Below are 21,233 nucleotides of genomic sequence, written 5' to 3'. Positions count from 1 at the left end.
ATAGGCAAATCAGGTCTTGTCTGTGTTGTGTGTCTGATACTTAAGACACATTGTTGTCCATGACATAATATATAGTTCTGTAACTGTAGGAGTGTGGAGAAGGGAGAAAAATTAGTCAAATAGATGTACATGCCTTCATTAGCATCAGATTCATGAGTATGGGTCTCTCTCAAGCTGCTGTGTTATCTACCACTGTTATTAAATGTAGATTTGCAAATAAAATGTTGGCATTTCAGAAACCAGAACATTCACCGGTTCAACCATTCATAATATTGAGAACAGTATTTTGAAATTACTACTTATAAGATTGTGAGGTACCGTTTTGCTTGTTTGTGACACGATTTGCCTTTGTCTATTCAAAGGTGTATCAAGTATCTCTTCCATCCATTTTTTATGTTGGTTTACACAAAAATATAAATTCAGTGTCTCATTAATTAAAGCAGGTGTTAAGAATGATCATAAATTGGCACAAGATCGATCTGAATTGCTGAAAAGGCTGGAAATAAAAAGCAAATTATTTATGTCTGTATACACTGCTCAGAGTCAGATTTTTGAAATTACATTTAAATTTTAGATATTGGAAAAAAATTATGTTTTCTATACAGGGCTAGAAAAAAAGTGGTAACATAGACCAGCTGAAAAAGAAGGAAGGAATTTTCTTCTCCTGTGTTCAGAACTTAAGCTGTTAAGTATCCATCTCTGTTATGTACATGAAGTTGTGAAAACTGACTGCATGCTAAAGGGCTATTTCTGAGGAACAGATGATTCAAGTATATTAGCAAGACCAGAAATAATTATCATGAAAGTATTAAGAAAGAAAGTAAAACAGTTTAAGATTTTATTGCATTCTAAGGACTTACTTCATCCTAGAGATTATTCAGTAAATTAAAAATAATGCAATGAAAATAACTTCTACAAACTAAGTTCTCTCACAATTTTATATCAGAATAGTTTTTCCAGCTACATTGCATGTGCTGTGTCAGTCCAGTAATAATATACTTTACATATATGGCCCAGCTGTAAGAAAAATTAAATGTTGTATATTTAAAGATTTTCATTGATTTTCAATTCATCTTAACCATGAATGATCCTGATCTATGGAAAATTACCTAGTATGACAACTAAAATAATTTCAGAATTCAGAATTTTTAGTGTTACAAGAAAATATACTTACCCTTTAGCTGTATGTTTTTGTTCTGTTTACTTTGATGTCAAGTTTCATTAGTGGTTTCTGGTATATAAACAAGGTCAGCTTGAGGTCAAGCGTAGCTAAGAACCCTGATTTGAGCGAGTAGAGCTAAAGTATTGGACCGTGTGATTGTAGTCTTCCTACTTTTTTTTGTTGTTGTTGTTCTTATTTATTTACTTATTAATCAAATAGCAGTGAAGTCTAGATCCTACAAATATTTCAAGAAATTCCATCTATATGTTCTATATTTTAAGGTTAGAGAGCTTAAATGTTGGGTTTTGGCCTTAGTTTGATGTAGTATTTAATTTGGTACAGTCTTACATCTGTACAGGATTCTATTTCTTACACTTTTTTTAGCAGAAAGTTTGAGCTATATGTAAATTCCATTTATTTTAGAAGTGCTAAATTTAGGGACCTGTATAGAGGAGAATCTTTCTTAGTAAATTACCAGAGATCCCATTTGTGATATATGTAAAAGAAACAGAAGGATAACTACATTCTAATCATTTTAATGTTTGTCTTCTGTACTTCAAAAGCTATTCAGAGATATTCTCTTTAAACTTGGCTTCAAATTTTAGCTGAAGTCATGAATTTCCTTGCTTGTCCACTTGAAATCACCAGCAAAAGTAATTTTGTTGTATCTTATGACTTCTAATAAATTACATTTTGGCCATACTGTGTATACATATCTGTTGGTCAAATTGCTTCCCAATACCTGCTTTCTGATAGAATAAACTGGTTGCTACACTAGAAGAAGTCACTTTTATATTATATATATTTTTATATATATGTCTCCACAGTCTAATTTTTATAAGATATTAATAACTGCTGAAATCACTGCATTTTGAAGACACCTTGGTTGTGGTTTTTTGTGATAAACGTACTGAAACATTAAGCAGTTCACATACACTGCCTATGCATACAAAGTTGTGAGTGGATGTTTTTCTTCTTAGTGGGGAAAGTATCTACGTATCCACATATATATAATATACATGATGTGGGGGGTTTATGCATTTTTAAAATTTAGATAATCTTGGAGATTTGTTTCTCTCTGCTCCAAAGTTTTTTTAATGAAGTTATATGCTTAGCTGAGCATTCTAAGTTATTTTAACATCATTCTTTTCAATTTCTATTTAATTGCCTGCAAGAACGAAAAAAAAGAACTCGTCTTATGTTCCCAGATTCTTATTGGCTTTGAAGATTCAGGATAATGTTGGAGATGTGTAAAGGAAAACTTTGGAATAAAACTTTGAGCACTTGTGATGTGGATATTCTTTTCTGAAGCAACAGTGCAGGCATGCTGCCTTTTCTAGGGGGAGTGGAAGTTGCAACCTGTGCTTTTGCTTGCATATTTAAATATTGACTAGTACTTAATACAGGTTTTACCTCTGCACCATCAGAACATCTTGTGTCTTAGCTGAGAGCAGTAAAAACTGAGAAAATTTTCTGGGGCCAAGAGAATGGTAGGCTAATTTAACTCAGTCCTAAAGCTAAACTAATGTTAATTTCTGTCCTTTTTGATAAAGTAATTGATTAGTAGTTAATCAATTGGTAATTAATTAGTGATTGATTAGTAAAAGTTGACGCATTGCAAACTTGCCAGTTTTCACAGGGAATTTAGAGCTTCTTTTGTTACATTTTGTGCTGAGGTATCTTGTCACATAATTTCTGAATGACAGGTCGTAACTTCAGATAACTAATAATGTTGAATAATGTTGTAATTTTAAGTTGTCAATGATGTAAAATTCAGCCTGATGTAAGAACCACATCGGTTTTTAGTTATTTGTCAATAGCATAATTTTTGTTGTTATTTTTAGAACTTTCCTGATGTAGATGATGAAGGATACAGCATTAAACCAGAAGCAACACAGGATATCCTTTTTACTATTGTTATGCCAAGTTATTTGATGTTACTACAGTTCTTTGGAGAGAGGAAGTACTGCCTAAAGAGTTAAGGAAGATAAATGACATTTATGCCTATGTTTCAACCTTGTATTCTTACATTCATATCTTTTGTAAAATGAACCAAATTTTTTCTTAGATGTGGTGTGACATGTTAAATGTTACAGATTAGATTAGATCAGGTCTCTTTAAAAGGAACCATAGTGAACTAGAAGTTCCCTTAAGGAAACTTTAAAAGGACAGTAAAAATAAAAAGAAAAAAAATGGCCAGAACAAAATCTTCCATGCAGATCTCTCTCCTTGAAAAGATCTCAGAGAGTTTATAAAGTCTGTAAACTTTTTAAAGTGTATGGAGTGGTTATCTATACCTGCACCCTCCCATTTTTTTGTAGCGCTATTAAGATGATTGGGAGCTCCAGCAGTGTAGAAATAGAATTTCTGTTACTTAATGAAGTCATTACACCACATGCTGTTTCCAATTGGTGCTTTTAGCTTTTACTGTCTTTTTAATAGTAGCTTTCATATACAGAATAGATTTTCTTCTGAGTCACATTTATGGAGGCTCAAGATTTTTTCTCTGCCATTCCCCTGTTGCTTTGGAGGAAAATTCTTGTCCTCTTTTTTCCCTACCATCACAAAGGAATGCTCTTCTTAATAGCTGGGTATAATTACCATAGATCTAAGCAAGCCTAGTATGTTAGCAAGATAGCTAGTTTTTGGTAATGTATTCACTGAATTTTCTAGGTACTTCAGATGAAAAGTGAATTTAGGCTGTAAAATTACCTTAAATTGCAAAAACTTTTAAGCAGTTAACAGCTCATTGCAGTGGGCCAGTTCATAATAATAGCTTCTTTGTTTTCATCAGCTTTGCAGAATATGCCTCTAATGCCCACATGGAAGAGTCCTGTAGCAACAAAAGCAGTTGACGTTATCTCCTATTTACAAAAGTGATCTAAGAGTGACAGACTTTTATCCAGTTCTGAGAGGAGTATTACTTCATGCTTTGCATGTATTTCTGAAAGTGAGAGAGAAGAAAACAACATTCATACTTGTAATGAATGACTCATCTGGACGTCCTTTTTTTTATTATCTCTTTTTTTGTTGTGAAACGAGAAAAGGCATGCATTCAGTGAAAAATATCAGTGATTTGCAATCTGTAATGAGATAGTACTTCAGCTTCTGAAAATCTTGAACAGATTCAACCTCCCTTCCTCTTTGCCTCCCTTAGCCTCTAGAAATTTATTCTGTTGATGGGAACTCTTGAGATTAATTTTTGGAGGACATTAATTATAATGACAGTCAGTAAGTCTGACTTAAATCTGTATTGGCAAAGCACTTTACAAGAACTGTCTTATTTGTACGAAATGAATCTTGATGGTCAATGATAATTTTCAGGACAAGAAATATTTGATGAAATTAAAATTACTTGTCTTTGAAACCTTTTCTATAGCTTCATTTTGAAGGAACAGGTAGTCTGTCAGATGAAGATATATGGCTTTTTCCTCACCACAACTTTCAGATCCTTTCAGCTGAAGTAGGTTTGGAATGTCTTTAAGGTTTAAAACTTTGTTAGGGAATAGTTTGAAGGAATTTAATGCAAATGTCTGTCATATTTTCAGGTGAAAATAACAGAAGCGACTTAGAGAATATGTACAGTTCTTCCAGGTGGTACAAAACTTTTGTATTTCTGTAGAGGGAAATTGTCAAGTTTTTCTTGCCAAAACAGATGCAGTTTTCTTCAGTGCAGCTCCTGTGCATATAAAGGCTGAGATGTCATTGTGATTCTTTTTCTTCCCAAGATGGCAGTACTTTAAGCAGTTGACATTGTTCAGTTTACTGTGCAGCCTTCTGGCATCCTTTCTTGTAAAATTTTCAATGCCACACTGTAAAAGGAGCAGGTAATGGTAGCTCATGTTCTTTCCTTCTCTGTTAGTGTTAGGTACAGGTACCAAGGGCATTTCACTGCTTATTAAAGAACCTAGGCTTTTCTTCACTTGGTTTAAAAGATTTCTACATTTTCCATACGTCTGTTAGAATCCCTGTTGGAGTCTTGCAAATTATAATTTGAACATGCAGAAATGTTGCTGCTCTAGAATCTTAAATTTAACCTCATGCCTTCAAATATGCAGTTGATCAGTTATATAACAGATAGTGCCATTCTTCATTTATGACATCATGTTTTTCTGAACAGAATCATCATTATGAAGATAAGTGGAATAAACCCCTAAATTTTAACTCTGATTTGTGATTTTTGGACTGTGGGTGTAAGTAAGTGCACAAAGAGGTCACTTAAATGAGCATTTTGTGGAGCATAATTATGAAGTAGATTAAGCAGATGACTTTGTGGTATTTCCACCTTAACTGAGAAAAACATACCAAAGAGAACCATTTCTATTCATCCAGTGATTCTGACTCTGAAGATGATGAACCCAGGAGGTTCCATGTGGAAATAAAACCTGTCCAGCCCAATAACAGCTCTCAATACACTATGCCTTCTTTGGATGAATTAAAAGTGTCTATAGGGAACATCACTCTTTCTCCAGCAATATCTGTAAGTTTTGTTCCTCATATTTTTAATGTGTAGAAAAGTGGTAAAGAAACTGTAGTGTAAACATATATTATAGTGTTCAGAATTTATTCTAGGTTCAATGATCCTTTTTTCTTGTGCACTAGGTCATTTTTGGTACACTTTATATTCCAATGTATTTGTATTGCACTTTTTTATTGCAATACAACATTAAGTACTTTTCTCGTATTTAAACTTCCCTGTGAGTCTTTTGAGTGCTCAGTTCTTGTCTTTGTGCTGTTGCCACCACAACATTCAATTACATTACAACACAAGACATTCAATTACATCTTAGAGTTAGCCAAGCATGGCTTTTAACATAATTTGCTAATTAATTTTCAATAACATACAAGTTTTTTAAAACAGATCTTTTAATGAAGATACATGTAATATTTGCAGTACAGCTTTATTGACGTATCCTGCCAATTCACAGAATCCTTTATACCACCAGATGATAAATAATATTAGAGTATGCTAGTACAAGATTCAGATCAGAATAAGACTGGTTCTGATTTTAAGGAGAATAGTGTGCATAACATATTAATAATTTTTCTTTTTTTTCTCTCACCACATTTTGAAAGCAGAGACACAGTCCTGTAAGTAGAGAATGGCTTTTTATTTGCATTTTTAGTTAAAACCAAGTAAGTGTAGTATGCGTGGGGAGTTGTTGGGAAAACATGAGGAATGTTTTGTTTCATCTATACTGTGTGATAGATATATAAGCTGTTTTACTGTCCCAACCAGTAAAGAGATTTTAAAATGCTGCTCCCTTTGTCAGCTCTATACTATTTATTCCTGCGTTTTCATACTGGTGTGGCAGATGCACACTGGTTTCTCTGTCCAGGCTCATGTTCCATGGTCTTCCACAAGTTCATGATGTTTTTACCTGGCACTGAAAGCAAAATGCCTCATAGGAAGTTGAGTGGAATTAAGAACTCTGGGACTATTAAGTGCTTTATTTCACAGTAGAAGAACTTACTCCTAATCTTTTTTTCCTGTTTCAGGCACAGATGAATCAAAATTCATCCAGTAAGTGTGAATCTTTTAGTCTGTTAGGTTTTTAACATAGAATGAAAACAAATTCCTTTTTTTAATTGTTGGATACATAAACTTCTTAAATATCTGTATTTTAAAGGGAACAAAATTTTTCTCTTGTTAGTTTTATATGCCTCTTTCTTATCTATGTACTTGGCTGTTCTCTGTTGTGGGGACCAGATGAACCTGTCTCTGACAGTAATGAGGAACACATCCAGATGCCAAAGGGGATTACCCCATGGAAGAAACTCCAGTGCCGGTTCCTGAAACCCTTCCACTTGCTCAAGTTTAGTACGACCCATAAACCAGCAAAGCACACTCTGTGTATGATGTAAAATAACGACATAGAGGACAGAGCATTAGCTTCTATTATGTGGGGGGCGGAGGGGGCATTCAGTGGGAAACCAGGCCAGATTTGCTGAAGAACAGTATTGATGTAAACAATACAATCCAAGGAGGAAATTTCAAGTAAACACTACTTCCTCATGAAATACATTGCTCTGTGTAGTCTTCTTGTATTTCAGGAATATCTAAACTTAAGTTATCAGAAATAATAAATTTTCTTTTTCCCATTTTAATAGTAATTTGTTTTGAACTGTCAACATTAATATTAACTATCTTTTTATATTGAAAATGAAATTTTTATTTTATATTTCACAGTTTTAGTGATAATGCTGTATCTTTTTCTTAGGCGAAGAGTTAACAAAATCAAAACTTTCTGCTCCAATTAATGAGTAAGTTCAAATTTAAAATTCTATCAAATGCAGTTTTGCAGGAATTTGTTCTTATTTTTCTAATACTCAGAAACTCATTGGAAATGACAGCTGAGTCCTGTTTTAAGTCGTAACTCTATTGCATTATAAGACTAAGTGTATCAATGCATGTTTCCATCATTTGTTTACCCCTTCTAATACATTTGATTTATTGTGATCTGTCTCAGTTGATATTTATAATTACATGGCTACACAATGTTTCTAAATAAGACAGATTTATTTTCTGTCTAAGAGTGTTCCATGGTAAAGAACAGATTGCAAACCCCAAATTTACACAGATCTGCATACATTGCTTATGTGTATATACACTGAAATAAATGAATTTGAAGATGTAGGCCTCAAAAATTACAGTTACTTAACTGACATTATGAAGTATGTCCACACACAAATTTGCACCTAGGTGTTGGCTAAGATAGTCTCCTTTTGTGCAAATCAGTTCTTCAACCTGCAACTTTAATTATTTTCTTTTTAGATGCAAAGACTAATATAGACTTATTAGTCAAATTTTTTATCATATTATTGAGGGACTTTTTACATGGGTCACGTAGTGCTAGGACTAGGAAGAATGGCTTTAAACTGAGAGTAGTTTTAGATTAAATATGTGGAAGAAATTCTTTACTGTGAGGGTGATGAGACATGGAAACAGGTCGCTCAGAGAAGTTCTGGATGCCTTGTCTCTGGAAATGTTCAAGGCCAGTCTGGAAGGGGCTTTGAACAACCTGGTCTAGTGGATGTCAGCATGGTTGGAACAGGATTTTTAAAGATCCCTTCGAACCCAAACTATTCTGAGATTACTATAATTATTACATTATCGAACTACTATGAAGTTTATGATTTTTATGAAATTTTTTATTTCATAAATATTTCATTTCTTTTCCAATTGTATCTCCTAATATAGAAAGGGGAACAGTGACTTCCTGGCATGGGATCCACTCTTCAGCACTTCTCTTGAATCTTCCTCTTCAGCTTCCTTGGCATCCTCATCCTCCTCAGGTAAAATATTTGGTAGTAGAAAATGTTTTCTCCGTATATTTCAGGATGTTCTGGTGTCATTTTTTCAGTTATTGCGAGGGGCTTTGTTTTGACACATAAATGATAGAATTTTATGCAGCAGTATACTGTCTTAGAAATACTACACAACTGAGAATGCAGTATATGAGGCTTTCAAGCTAGAAAACAAGAGGCAAGAGGGAGTGCTAGTCTCTTTAGGAAAATTCTGTCTTGCTCCTGCCTTTTTTTATTGCCTTCTCATACTTACTGAAAAATTGCTCACCAATAATGTAATCCTTTTTTTTTCAGCTGGTAGGGCTGGGAGATTAAATGGAGGTTTTTGCAGCAACTGTGAGAAAAGCTGAATGAAAAAAGCACAATGAGTAGGGATGGATTTCTTCTTTCCAGGAAAGTCGATTGGGCAATGTAGTACAAAGGCATTGCAGAGCTTTGCTGTGGGAAACTTGTTTCCTGTAGGAAAGCATGATTCTGTTAGGAGATGTGAAGGCATAATCCAAGGGGAGATGGATAAAAATGGCAGGCCTGAGACTTGAATTAAGCTGAGATCCTGAAAGCAGGGATATTGCAAGGAAAAGAATGGTGTGTGGAGTATGGGAGGTGGGGGAGAGAGCCTATGTTGCATGGGAATTTTGGGTTGCAGAGTATTAGTGTTGGTAGGACACTGGCAGGTTTTCCTGAAACCCAGTCTTTGCAAAAGATAGTTCCATAGTTCTTTTCAGTCTACCTGCTGTGTATCTGTACTCCAAAATCTTAATTTTCTTTTAATGTAGGCATTTTTCTCCTCCCACACACCTGAGAAAGGAAGTATGTCCACTGATGTTTTTTAATGAAGTAGTTGTATTCCAAAAATAGTCCTCACTTCTTTGTTCATGATCATGGCTTTCTAGCAGTTTTCTTCTGTGCTTGATCATGCAGATTGAAGAACAGTAAGGAAGATTACATATAGGAGAATTCTGAAGAAGTCATGTTACTTCGTCTTGGCTTTAGTAATGTTCTTTTAGCAACAATCAACATTGCTTTGTAACACTTCAGAATCTAAGTAGAACTTCGTCTTTCACTACAAACTCGTGTTTCTTAAAGCTTACGGTTTTAACAAATCCAGCTTACAGAATTCATCATAACTTTCTCATCCTGACTTACATAATTAGTCAGTAGTATTGGCTAGTGAATCCACCATGTGTGGTAACACATTTAAGACTGAATTCTAGAGACAGATATATTACTGGAATATTCTGAAAAGACATGGTGCTTTCTTAAAATATTCTGTTTTGATAGCTTTGCTCTGGTGTTGGAGTCTGCAGAGAAAGGCAGAGCATACTTAACTTGTTGTGTTGGTGGTTGTAGCTGTATTCAGGTGTTTATTGCTGTGCCTGGATGGGAAGTTAAAGCACATTAAGAAATCTTCATACAGTCCCTTCTGGCAGCAGAACTGTGGAGAAAGTAGTCTCTGGTTGATGAATAATGACAGAGATCCATAATATCCTCTGTAGCTATATCTGGTAGGAAGTCATCTACCCTAGTCCTCATACCCATGAGGCTTATGCACAGAGCCCTTCAGTTCACTGGAATTATTTAAAGGATTGTTGTTCTAAGTGTTATCTAAAACATTTACATTTGTGAAATAATCTGTAGAGTTAAATATAAAGTAAGTGTTCTGAAGTATGACAAATTTCTAATGCATTTGGGGCAAAAAAACCAATTGGATCAATATAGGTCATATTGTTGTTTAAATTGAGTTCTAATGCTTGCTAACTTGCAACTTAGTTCTGAGGTTTTTAAAAAAATACTTAACTGATCTGATTGTATTTTCCTTGAAATCAATGTTTTATCTTCGACTTGAAGGTTTGTAGTAAGATGGTGCTTAAAGTTTTTAAAAATCTCAATCCAAAAGTTAAATTACATACATTAGTTGTTTGGAATACAGTATATGTCCCTTACTGTTTAAACATTTGTTCAACTCTTGTTTTATAACTGTGTTAATCATTGAACACTTAAACTACCTTGGTATTTGAGCAGACAGTGGTTTATGCAGCACTGAAGTAATCTTTGGTCATCCATGAATAATCTTACTTTATTAGAAGTTTAAGCTAACTTAGTTATCTTGAACAAACACAGCAGACATTTTTTAGCTAGTTCTTGATACTGTAAAAATGCTTCTATTTAGTTATCTTTGTTATTTTCATCCATATGTACTTTTAAAATAGTTCTTAACATCACTTTTTTTTTCAATAGGATTTGTAGTAGTATTTTAAAGTCTTTGAATCATAGTTAAAATATCTGCTAGAAAGGGAAAGCTGTGTTAAAATTCTTAACATTTAGGTGGACTTAGAGAATGTATTTGTTTATGGCAAAAGGGCCACTGTAGAGAGGACAACTGTACTTATGACCTGAACTTTTAAATGTGTTTCTCTCTTTTTTTGATTTTGGTTATCACTGCTGTTGCTCCTAGCTCTGCCAATCTGCAAGATGTTGAGAATTGACTAACCTTGCATTTTCTGCTTCTATTGTCATCTAGAGCAACAGGCAACAGCAAGTGCAGGGAATACTTGTGGAAAACTCCTTTTTTCAGCAGTCTGAAGACTATAGGATGAGAGAGGAAAAAAACCTGAGGTGGATGATGCCTCATCCATATTGTTACTCTCTAGACACAGGTTGATAGAGCCAGAATAAATATCAGACTGGATCTCATGCCTGCATTTTCTTCATTCACTCCCCTGTAACCTTCCTATTACAAATGTTAGGACTAAGAGGATCAAAGTCTTTGGAAGGAACAGGATAGGTTTGATTAAATGCCTTTGAAGGAGATTAAAAGCAGAAAGCTGTGGAGAGGAGCCAAAAATGGAGTAGGATGCAAGAAGGAAAAGACAAAGATGAGAGAAAATTAAATCGCAACAGGTAGGAAGTCAGAGAAATAAGGAAAGCTGTGAGAAGTAGAGCCTTAAGTGGAGAGACACATAATAAATTATTTTTTTATGTACGAAAAAATGGAAAGTGAGATGGTTGGCAATACAAATGAGGTACATATGATATGTTACTGGCTTTTTCCTTTCTTTTATTTGTAAGTGGGGGGGGTTAGCTTAGTAGAGGAGTTATTTTTCATGCTGGCTAGTAATCCTTGTGCAGTGGATATTGAATACTTTTTTGAATATTGAAATTTTAATCTTTTCATTGTCAGTCCTAGTTTCAATTCTTCCCTTTTCCTTCAGCTACCCTAACAGAGCACAATAGGAGCTCCTCCTCATCTACCACTGATTTGCCTGGGTGTAGAGTATCTCAGTTTTTGCTTGGACACCAGACAGATTCTAGGTCTACAAGCCCATCCTCACCAGACTTTACCATTAGCACTTTGTGCAAATCTGGTGTTACAGCAGCGCCATCAGGGAGTACCAGTACTTTATCCTGTTTTTCACGGTCTCAGAGTCAGTGGATTTTCTTTGCTGATGAACTTCTTACTATTAGACACACAAGCACAGACAAGAAGGAGCCCCAAAGATTGCATTTAAAAACTGAAAATGCCTGCCTTGCCTCTTCTGCTTTGCTTGGGAATTCTTCCAACAGCTGTGCTTCTGAGGATCAAAGTGACCTTTTCAATAACTCTATATGCCATGAACAATTATTCATTGAAGAAACTGGCACTGCTGCTGAAGTATCTTCTGCATCATCTTCAGCACTACTGGACTATAGTTTAGTGTCTTCTTGTGCTCATACAAATAAGGGTATGCCAAGCATGCATTCTGTACTGCTCTCTGCTAATAACTGACTCCAAAAAGCAAGCTTTGGACTCATTTTTCTTTTTGTTATTATTGCTCAACTGATGTTAAAATTAACTCATCTTCTTACTTAGAATGTACTAAACTGCTTGTTAATACCAGTTGGGACTGTGAAGTAAATGTTCAGCTTGAAATATGAAGAAAATTCAAATTATTCGTTTAAAGGCATTGCTTTCTTTTAACTATGCACTGTTGTTTTTCTAGAAATGGGAATGTATTTTTGTGGAATGTCAGGCAGCAGTGAGATCACAGAGATTAAGTAATTGCATTTGCAAAACAATTCTTTTTACATACAAGCTTCCAAGAGTGGTTGGTATAAAATCACTTGAGAGCAATGAGAAAGTCCATGATGCTGTTTTTAGAGTCACTTTTCAGGTTATCACATGGCACTATTTTAAAAGCACCTATGATTTGTGGTAACTCTTCAAACATAGCACTTGTAAAATAGGAACTTTTAATAAAAATATCACTTCCAGATATTCTACTCAAGTAAAAAAATATTTATGTCCAGTGTGATCTTTGTAATATTTATTTTGTTAAATTTACTTTCTTTCAGCGAGGCCCACCACTCCTCTTTCTGTGGGCACCATTGTACCCCCACCAAGGCCTGCTTCAAGACCAAAGCTGTCTACTGGGAAACTTAGTGGGATTAATGAAATAGTATGTATTGATTATTAATTTTTTATTTTCCATTTTGACTTGATTCCAGATACACCATTCGTTTACACTGTTACAATGAAGTTACTTTCCAGCCTATGTTCAAGGAATCATATAAGCAGATTTTCAACATTGCCAAATAGGCATGGTAATAGTTTATAATAATAATCTTATTACAACAGATAATTATTAACACAATACAAAGGTCCAAACCATAATTTTTGCATCAGCTGAGTGTTTTTAATTGAGCAAATCAGTAATTTGATAATGGAAGATGGTGCATTTGATAATGGAAGATGGATCGAGGTTTTCAAAATGTAGAAGTACTAGTGAAGTTTTTAACAAACCTCCTTTGATTTAGGGATATCACCAAATCTTTGGGAAATGAGTGGGGTTTTTTCAGTCATGTATTGACAAAAGTAGTCCTGTTGTGACTTCTCCCTCCCTTGCTGGTTTGTGGAGAAGGGAGGTGGTAGATCACAGCAGTTACCCATGAGGGTAGTGAGAGGTTGTGCGCTGCCTGCATGTGCCTGTAGTGCAGATTCACCTGCCGATAAGGAATGTGGTAAAGAATGCAAGTACCCAAACAGCCTATCAGTCTTGGCCATGCTTAATTTCCTCTGTAAATATTAGTATTCTGCAGATTTCACTTGACTTACTGACTGGGAAAAATGCGCCTGTGGTAAAATCCTCCTATTGTCCTTCAAAGTAGCAAGATATTTTCACCATATTCTTGTTATAAACAAAATTCTCATTGTATGCTTTGACAAAACTGACAAAACATTTTCAAACTGTTTTGCTTTTCTGTAGGATCAGAACAGAGTTAATTTTGAAATTATTTCTCTTTCCAATACAGAATTGTAGTAATTGCTCTTAGCCCAAGGAATCTGTTCTTCATGTCATCATAATTAAATAGAAATTATCTGGTACTGTTCTGCTGTAAAGTATGATCCTGAACAAAGCTATATTCATTTTATACTGTTGCTTTAGAAATTGGCTATTATCTGGATACAAGTAGAAGGTTGTCATTTGTCTTCTTTATGTCAACTCCTTTTGCAATTCTCATACTCTCTATCAAAGCCAACAAGTGGAATAGAATGGGGGAAAAAAAGTTACAGTGACATCCTGCCCTTAGGGGGAAGGAAACACCCAAGATTCACAAATGCTAGTGGTTGAAAGGAATGGCTAAAGTCAGAGGGTCCACAAAACTCACCAAGCTTTATTATTAAAGTATGCACTTGGCATGGAAATTGGTATGTTAGTTCCTGACCTACAATATATGCACATGACAGTGGGTTCTGGATAAAAAGGTAGAATAAAAAAGGAAGAGACAAAAGAACATATTTATTAAACAGGAAGAGAGGGAGAGAAAGGGAGAAGAAGAGATCACCAATCCTGGTTCCAGTGTTGGTTCAGCTGATGGGGTGTTCTGGGGGTATCACCCAGGCTTGGTGGGGATACCTTTTTATAGACAGGTTTTCCCCACCCTGGAGCTAAGTTTCTCACTTTCTATGCAAATCAGTTATCATGCACAGTTCATTCTTTCAGACCTTTCTGGAACTGAGTCAGAGGGCTTTGGGGCCCTTGGGTGGTCTTGATCCCCCCCCTACAGTCCATTCCCACTTCTCTGTCCCATTCCTGCACTTGAGCTGTTCCTGTACTTGTGTTTATCTGCAGAAGCCATAAGAGGACGTTTGTCCTGAAAAAGTGCTGCCTACCACTGCATAGCCCCTTCTCCAGCCACATCTTGTTATTTCTCAGTTTGTTATTACCAACCGTCCTCGGTTATTACCAGCAGACCTCATCTGTTAGTACCAACAGTTCTTTGTTATTAACAACAGTCTTTGGTTATTACCAGCAGGCCTTGTCTATTAGTACCAACAGTCCTTGGTTATTACCAGCAGTCCTTGATAATTATCAGTAGTCCTTGATCATTATCAACAGTCTTTGTGTGTTATTACCAGCAATCCTTGGTTGGCTCTACAGCCATCCAGCTATCAGTGTTTCAGACATACACATTAGCCCCTTATCTTCTGGGATTCTACAGTTATCCTGTCAAAATGATGCTTAGGGGGTTTCTAAACATTTCAGATAGGTTAATCCCAGCGTGATCATTACTTAAATACCTTAACAGTTAAGCGTATCCTAAAACCATCCAGAGATTTAGCATGGAAGAGACTTTTAAGTTCTCTAGGCCAACCTGCTCAAAAAAGGACTGATTTCAAAATAGTATCAGGTTGCCCAGGCACATGCTGAGTTTTGAAAATCTCGAAAGTGGGAGATTTTACAGTCTGCCAGTCTGGCAACCTGTCTCAGGATTTCACCACAAGGTTGCAAGAAGGAATTTTTCCCAAAGTCCAGCTGAAATTTCTCCTCTGTAGCTCTTGGTCTCTTAAAAGAGCCTGACTCAGACTTCTTTGTGTGCCCCTTTTTGCCTAGTAAGAGACTGCTAATAAATCTCTTCTTAGGCTTCTGTTCTCTGGGCTGAAAAAACCCTGGTCCTATAGCCTGTTCCTCTCACTCCTGTACGCTAGTCACAACTATTTTAGTTGCCCTGTGCTGCTCTCACTTCCAATTCATTAGCAGCTCTGCTTTAGCTCTCTAAATCCATGTTTGCCACACATACACAGGGCTGTAGTCTTAGTTTCTGATACTGTGTTATATTATTATTATTGACAGGCTGCTGCATAATCAAATATATTAGACTTGACTACTCTGTCAAAAAAAATTATCATCTATGAAATAATTTAATTTACTCCAATGGACAATGCAGGTTCTCTGTTTTACACTAAAAACTAGGGTAAAACATTAAATAAACTATGTTGAGAAACATTGTGAAATTGATTGGGGCATGAAATAAGAACTTTTCTGTTTACAACGTTTTTTTTCATCTCTTTAAAACCACTTTGTGTTGTATTCTTGTAATCTCTTTTTTCAGCCTAGGCCTTTCAGCCCTCCATTGACCTCTAACTCAAGTCCACCTCCAGCAGCTCCTTTGGCACGTGCAGAGAGCATTTCTTCTATATCCTCTTCTGCTTCCCTTAGTGCAGCAAACACACCTACAGTTGGTAAGTTTAATTAACCATTTAGTCTTACTTTAGGAATAGGATAACTCAGCACCTGTTAAAAGAACCATTTGTTGGAGTTAGTTGTTTCATATGTGAGTCCAGGTACTTGGAGCATCCTTTGCAATATCTGCTTCCAAATGACACTGAGACACAGGAAAGTGAATTAAATTAGATTAGACCATAGATCCAATTATGGCATTTTCTCTAGGGAAATATTATTCACAATTAACACTCCATGAATTCTTATTTGGTATGCTTGTATATCCATCAAATACAGCATGTTATCATATATTTGTTCAGAAGATGTTGTTGTATATGTGCAGAAATACTTAGAGATACTGAAAATTTGAATGAATACAAATGTTCACAAAATTGAGTTCTTTAATGTTCTTTTAATTTTGTTTGTTGTTCCATAATTGCAGTTTCCAAAAAATAAATCGAATGCATCTTTTTTCTTTAAGTTAGTTAAGAATGTAAGCTAAGTGAATGTTCAGTAAAAGCAAAACAGTTAAACAAGAAAGATAAAGATGAAAAGCAAATTAGTCTTCATGTGTTGCCACTAATTTCAGAAGGTTTTTTCTTGTTTTTAAAGGGAGGTCCTTCTGTTTTGATATTTGATTATAACAAGTCAAAAGGAGACATTGGAGTTTTTTTAATTAGATGGGGTATTTTGTTAGTTTGGGGAGGGCAGGGCTTGAGATGTTTTAACTTGTTTATTTAGCAGAGTTGAATTCTTTAATTCCTGAACACTGTTCCACCTTTAGTCACAAGTTAAGTCAAGTTGTCGAGTTATCATTCAGTTATCTGCAAATGTTATTGATGCCAAGGATTCCTCACTCAGCAGCTCAGAAGAGCACCTCTGCAGCACCTAGTGGGAGTTCTGCAGTGGAGTTGTTTCCACCCTGTGCAAAGCTACTGAGTTTTGCCCAACCATAGCTCTTACAGTTCAATGTTCACCAGTTTCACAAATGCTGAGAAGCATCACAGAAACACAACTGGTATTTTGGTTGCAAGAGTCTATCCAGGCTGACATCCTCAGGTCTCAGCTCTGGTGTTGAGGAACCAAAAATTGGTGGCAAGAGCATCAATATTCCCAGCTCTGGGAGTATGTGTCTATGTTGTTGGAAACAGTGGCAGAGTGAAATCATGAGGTGAGGCAGGAGGTAAGGAGGTGTGTGCTGACACTGAGATTTGATGTGGTTATTATTGCAGCCTAGGAAAAATAAATAAGGCCAGTTTCATCTGCACTGACTGTATGAATTAAATAGTCCTGGGAAAATGGGAAGGGCAGTGCACAAAGCTGATATACTTTGGGGGATGAGGTTATAGTCTGCAATACATTCTGTATTCTTTTGACATTTGCACAATCCAGTGTTCCCCTTACCCCATTTGTTCTGAATAATGGAGAATTGACTCTATAATTATCTTTTTCCAAGTGAACTTTAAGGCGTGCATAACTGAGTTTTTCTTTTACACTTTAGCCTTAATTTAATTTGCAAAGTATTTTTTAAATATTAATTTTTAACATCTATTTTTGCTTGAAATATTTTGTTTTCTTGCAATGTTTTGTTTCATTTAAATGTAATAGACGATGATATTTTGATTCAAAATCTTCCTACAATTGAAAAGCCTTGTGAGACACCACCAGGTATTGTACTCAAAGCACATTTATGTCTTAACTAATCATCCTAATACGTGATATCTAATAAAATTGTATTTCTTTTGAAACAAGTTTCTCCAGATATTTCTGGTATCTGGCACATACAGGTTTCTTCAAATCTCAACTACATAACAAGTTGTATGTTGCTGAAATCACCAAAACTTGATAAAAGCACTTTTATATAATGTTATCTTCTGTCTATGCACTTCTCTGCTTCATAAAAAGCTGGCACTTGGCCTTGCTTCTTCAGTTTGTCATTATTACTTTCTTTCAAGTGAAGTGAATATACTTTTACTTTGATAATCCTTTTTCTCCTAACTCAAGTAGGTAAAAATGTTTCTATATTTACATCGAATACAAATCTTAGAAGACAGACATAATAAAGGTAGTATGTTTTAAAATAAATTTTATTTTCATGACAGCTGTTTAGCTAATATTAAAATTGTCTGGATCTTTGTTCCTAAACTGAACTAAAACCATTTGATCAGCTTTATTTATCTGCCCTTTTTATGACCAATGATGCAGTCTTTTGTTCTGCAGTTTTGGTCTGCACCTTGACTGTCAACGCAACCATTTGCATGGTTATGTCACTAGCTCTTGTATCAGTACGGCTCAGGGGCTGGTAGTGGTTGTGAGGCTGAGGCAGATGGCATGGCATTTAAGCCAGTTTTGCCATTCCTGTCAAAGGTGCTAGAACTGGAGCCTTGATCTGGGCTGCAGCCTGAGATGAAGTGAGGACACCTTCATGCATCTCTGTTATATCCCTTCCATCTGAGACCTCACAGCAGATATAGAAAGTCCTGAAGCTGAATGTTGCTGCATTGAATTGTACTTTAAGCAGCAAGGCAACAAAACTATGACTTTCAGCATCAAGATAAGTAGTTATCTTTGGTTCATATGCTAGAATGATGGAATCATGAAGGTTGGGAAAAGACCTCCAAGATCATCAAGTCCAGCCATTGACCGATCACCACCTTGTCAACTAAACCATAGCACTAAGCAATCCAGTCATTTCTTGAACACCTCCAGGGATGGTGACTCCACCACCTCCCTGGGCAGCCTATTCTAAGTGAAGAAATTCTTCCTATTGAGCAACCTGAATCTCCCCTCTCCTCTTTTCCTATTGCTGATTGCCTGAGAGAAGAGACTGTCCCCTACCTTCCTACACCCTCCTATCAGGGAGCTGTAGAGAGTGATAAGGCCCTCCCTGAGCCTCCTTTTCTCCAGGCTAAATGTCCTGAACTCCTTCAGCTGTTTCTCAAAGGACTTAATCTCCAGACCTCTTCCTTGCTTCATTGCCCTTCTCCAGACATGCTCCAGCACCTCAGTGTCTTCCCTGAACTGAGGGGCTCAAAACTGGACACAGCACTCGAGTGCGGCCTCACCAATGCTGAGTTCAGGGGGACAATCCCTGCCCTGGTCCTGCTGGCCACACTGTTGCTGGTACAGGCCAGGATGCCATTGGCCATCTTGGCCACCTGGGCACACCCTGGCTCGTGTTCAGCTGCTGTCACCAGCACCCCCAGGTCCTTTTCCTGTGGGCAGCTTTGCAGCCACTCTGCCCCAGCCTGTGGCACTTCCTGGGGTTGTTGTGACCCAGAGGCAGGACCCAGCACTGGGCCTTGTTGAATGTATAGTAATTTATTTATTTATTCAGCTTATTGGTTTCTAGGAGAATGCATAGATTTTTGAGTCAAAGGGTGATGAACAGTAGGAGCAGAGCAAACAAGAGAGAAGAGATCTCATTTGTAGTTCCCTAAATAGGTCTCAAAGAAATATCTATACATATGTATTTGCTGTGGTGTTCCCTAAAATAAAGTAAAAATAGTGTTATTATTTTTAATAAATTTCACTCTTCAGTCAAGAAAAAAATATTTTTCTTTTACCAATAGGAATACAATGAATATATGTGCATTACTCTGCATAATTTTTCAAATACTGCTATAAAAATGTACATAAGGCCGTTAAGTAGAAGATTTAAAAATAATTTATACACCTATAATAATATAATCCTATCTCCTCTAAAGATGTTTGTTGTTTTTTAGTTAATTGTCTGAAAAAGACATTAAAACAGCTCAGCAACTGTCGTGCCACAAAGTGTACACATTGAATGTACACTTTGGCTTTAGTGAAGAATAATTCTGGAGTTCAGTATTTCACCAAACAGAATTTCTAGTAATTGATAACTCATTATTTTATTGCATATTTGCCTCTTGAAATAATGATTTCTAGAATCCTGAGACTATTGAGAATCACAGCTTTTGTTGGTAGTTTTCAAGGAGAGAAAAAACTTTGGAATCATGATCTATGTATTGTCTGAAAGAATAAAGAAAAACAACCTACTGTTCATACTGAAAAAAATTAATAAATCAGTGGTTTGTAGCCAGAATCATAATAATTAGTTCATTTAAGAATTTTTGATTTTCAACAATTGCAAATAGATTGTTTGGATCTAAGGAGGCCTAAGTGTTGCACAAATGTTTTCATGGTACTGTGAAGCATTCTGAACATTTTACCTTATGCAAGAAATTGTAATTGAGAGGGAGGTATGAAGTAGCAGAATTAGACCAGCTTGTGTCTTTTGCTATGTCACTACTTCATTCACTTATCTCTTAATTTAAGGTATAATATGAGGTATTAGGTGTTCTGTGAAGAACAAGGCCCCAGCTTCCTTTTTGCTTCTGAAAGAGCTTAGAAAGCACAGCCACTTAAATAGGTTTAATTTGCCGTGAGCATTTTGTCTCTGCTTTACAATATAAAAGAGAAATTTTTCAATTTGCTTATTAAAAGATGAAGACTGTGCTTCCTTTGTGGTAGATAATACTATGTGATACAGACAATTTCTGCATGTAGAAAAAACCATAGTAAGATGCTATATCTACTACACTGCTGCACTAAGAAAAAAAGAAGGAACTTCCAGTATAGTCTTTTATATCCCATACACATAGAAAATTTGTGAAAAGTGAAATCCCGTGACAACATGTTTCATCAACTGAATATGCGCGTTTCAGAAGCCTTAGCATGAGGTCTTAGTTGATTTTTATAGCTCCATATTGGAATTGTGTTGTGTTGGCGCAAGCAACAATTGAAGACTTCTCCACCGATTTCTGCTTGGGAATTGCAATGTCTGTTGGCTGCAAAAGTTAAAAGAATGTTCAAGAGTTCACTTATGTGGGGTAATATTGATGAATTTACTTTTAAGTTCATTTTTACTGTAAGTGAATTATTTGTATTTCTGTGACCATTTTATCATACATTTGTCCATACAAAAAGCATACAGTAGGGATTTTTTTAAAGCATTCTACTCAATTTGCTTTGGGTCTGTTGACTTCACTCCCAGCAGTAGCCATTTTAGTGCAGTGTTCTTCTGTCTCATGTATTTCCTTGTGTCTGTTTACATGATGTCATACCAATAGGCCTGTGTCCTTAGGCTGCTAAGCAGCGTTTTGCTAGGATTGTACTGTACTATGTACTGTACTAAGTGTATTTCTACACTTTTCAAGTAATACCTCAGATGGTACTGTGATCTTGGTGTAAGCTCATGTGAAAATTACAGATGTAGTCAACCATTCTGAAATCTACTAAGCTTTTTGAAAATTAAA

At 35.8% G+C, this 21,233-nt stretch overlaps 1 protein-coding gene across 6 annotated transcripts in view; it reads left to right on the top strand.

Annotated features, from left to right (window-relative positions):
- FCHO2 (FCH and mu domain containing endocytic adaptor 2) overlaps window positions 1-21,233 on the top strand; it is a 94,972-nt gene that overhangs the window by 59,787 nt on the left and 13,952 nt on the right. For 3 of the 6 annotated variants that reach the window (XM_082301914.1, XM_082301917.1, XM_082301916.1), the window contains exons 12-20: window positions 3,007-3,064; window positions 5,467-5,642; window positions 6,239-6,253; window positions 6,662-6,686; window positions 7,384-7,426; window positions 8,364-8,458; window positions 11,683-12,192; window positions 12,803-12,906; window positions 15,842-15,971. In XM_082301914.1, the coding sequence (XP_082158040.1) occupies window positions 3,007-3,064; window positions 5,467-5,642; window positions 6,239-6,253; window positions 6,662-6,686; window positions 7,384-7,426; window positions 8,364-8,458; window positions 11,683-12,192; window positions 12,803-12,906; window positions 15,842-15,971 (1,156 nt within the window). The remainder of the gene's footprint in view (window positions 1-3,006; window positions 3,065-5,466; window positions 5,643-6,238; window positions 6,254-6,661; window positions 6,687-7,383; window positions 7,427-8,363; window positions 8,459-11,682; window positions 12,193-12,802; window positions 12,907-15,841; window positions 15,972-21,233) is intronic. The other 3 variants (XM_082301915.1, XM_082301919.1, XM_082301918.1) reach the window with 3 other exon arrangements.

The sequence above is a fragment of the Coloeus monedula genome, assembly GCF_965178545.1.
Source record: "Coloeus monedula genome assembly, chromosome: Z".
NCBI classification, from domain to species: domain Eukaryota; kingdom Metazoa; phylum Chordata; class Aves; order Passeriformes; family Corvidae; genus Coloeus; species Coloeus monedula.
This window is presented reverse-complemented; position numbering and strand designations above follow the sequence as displayed.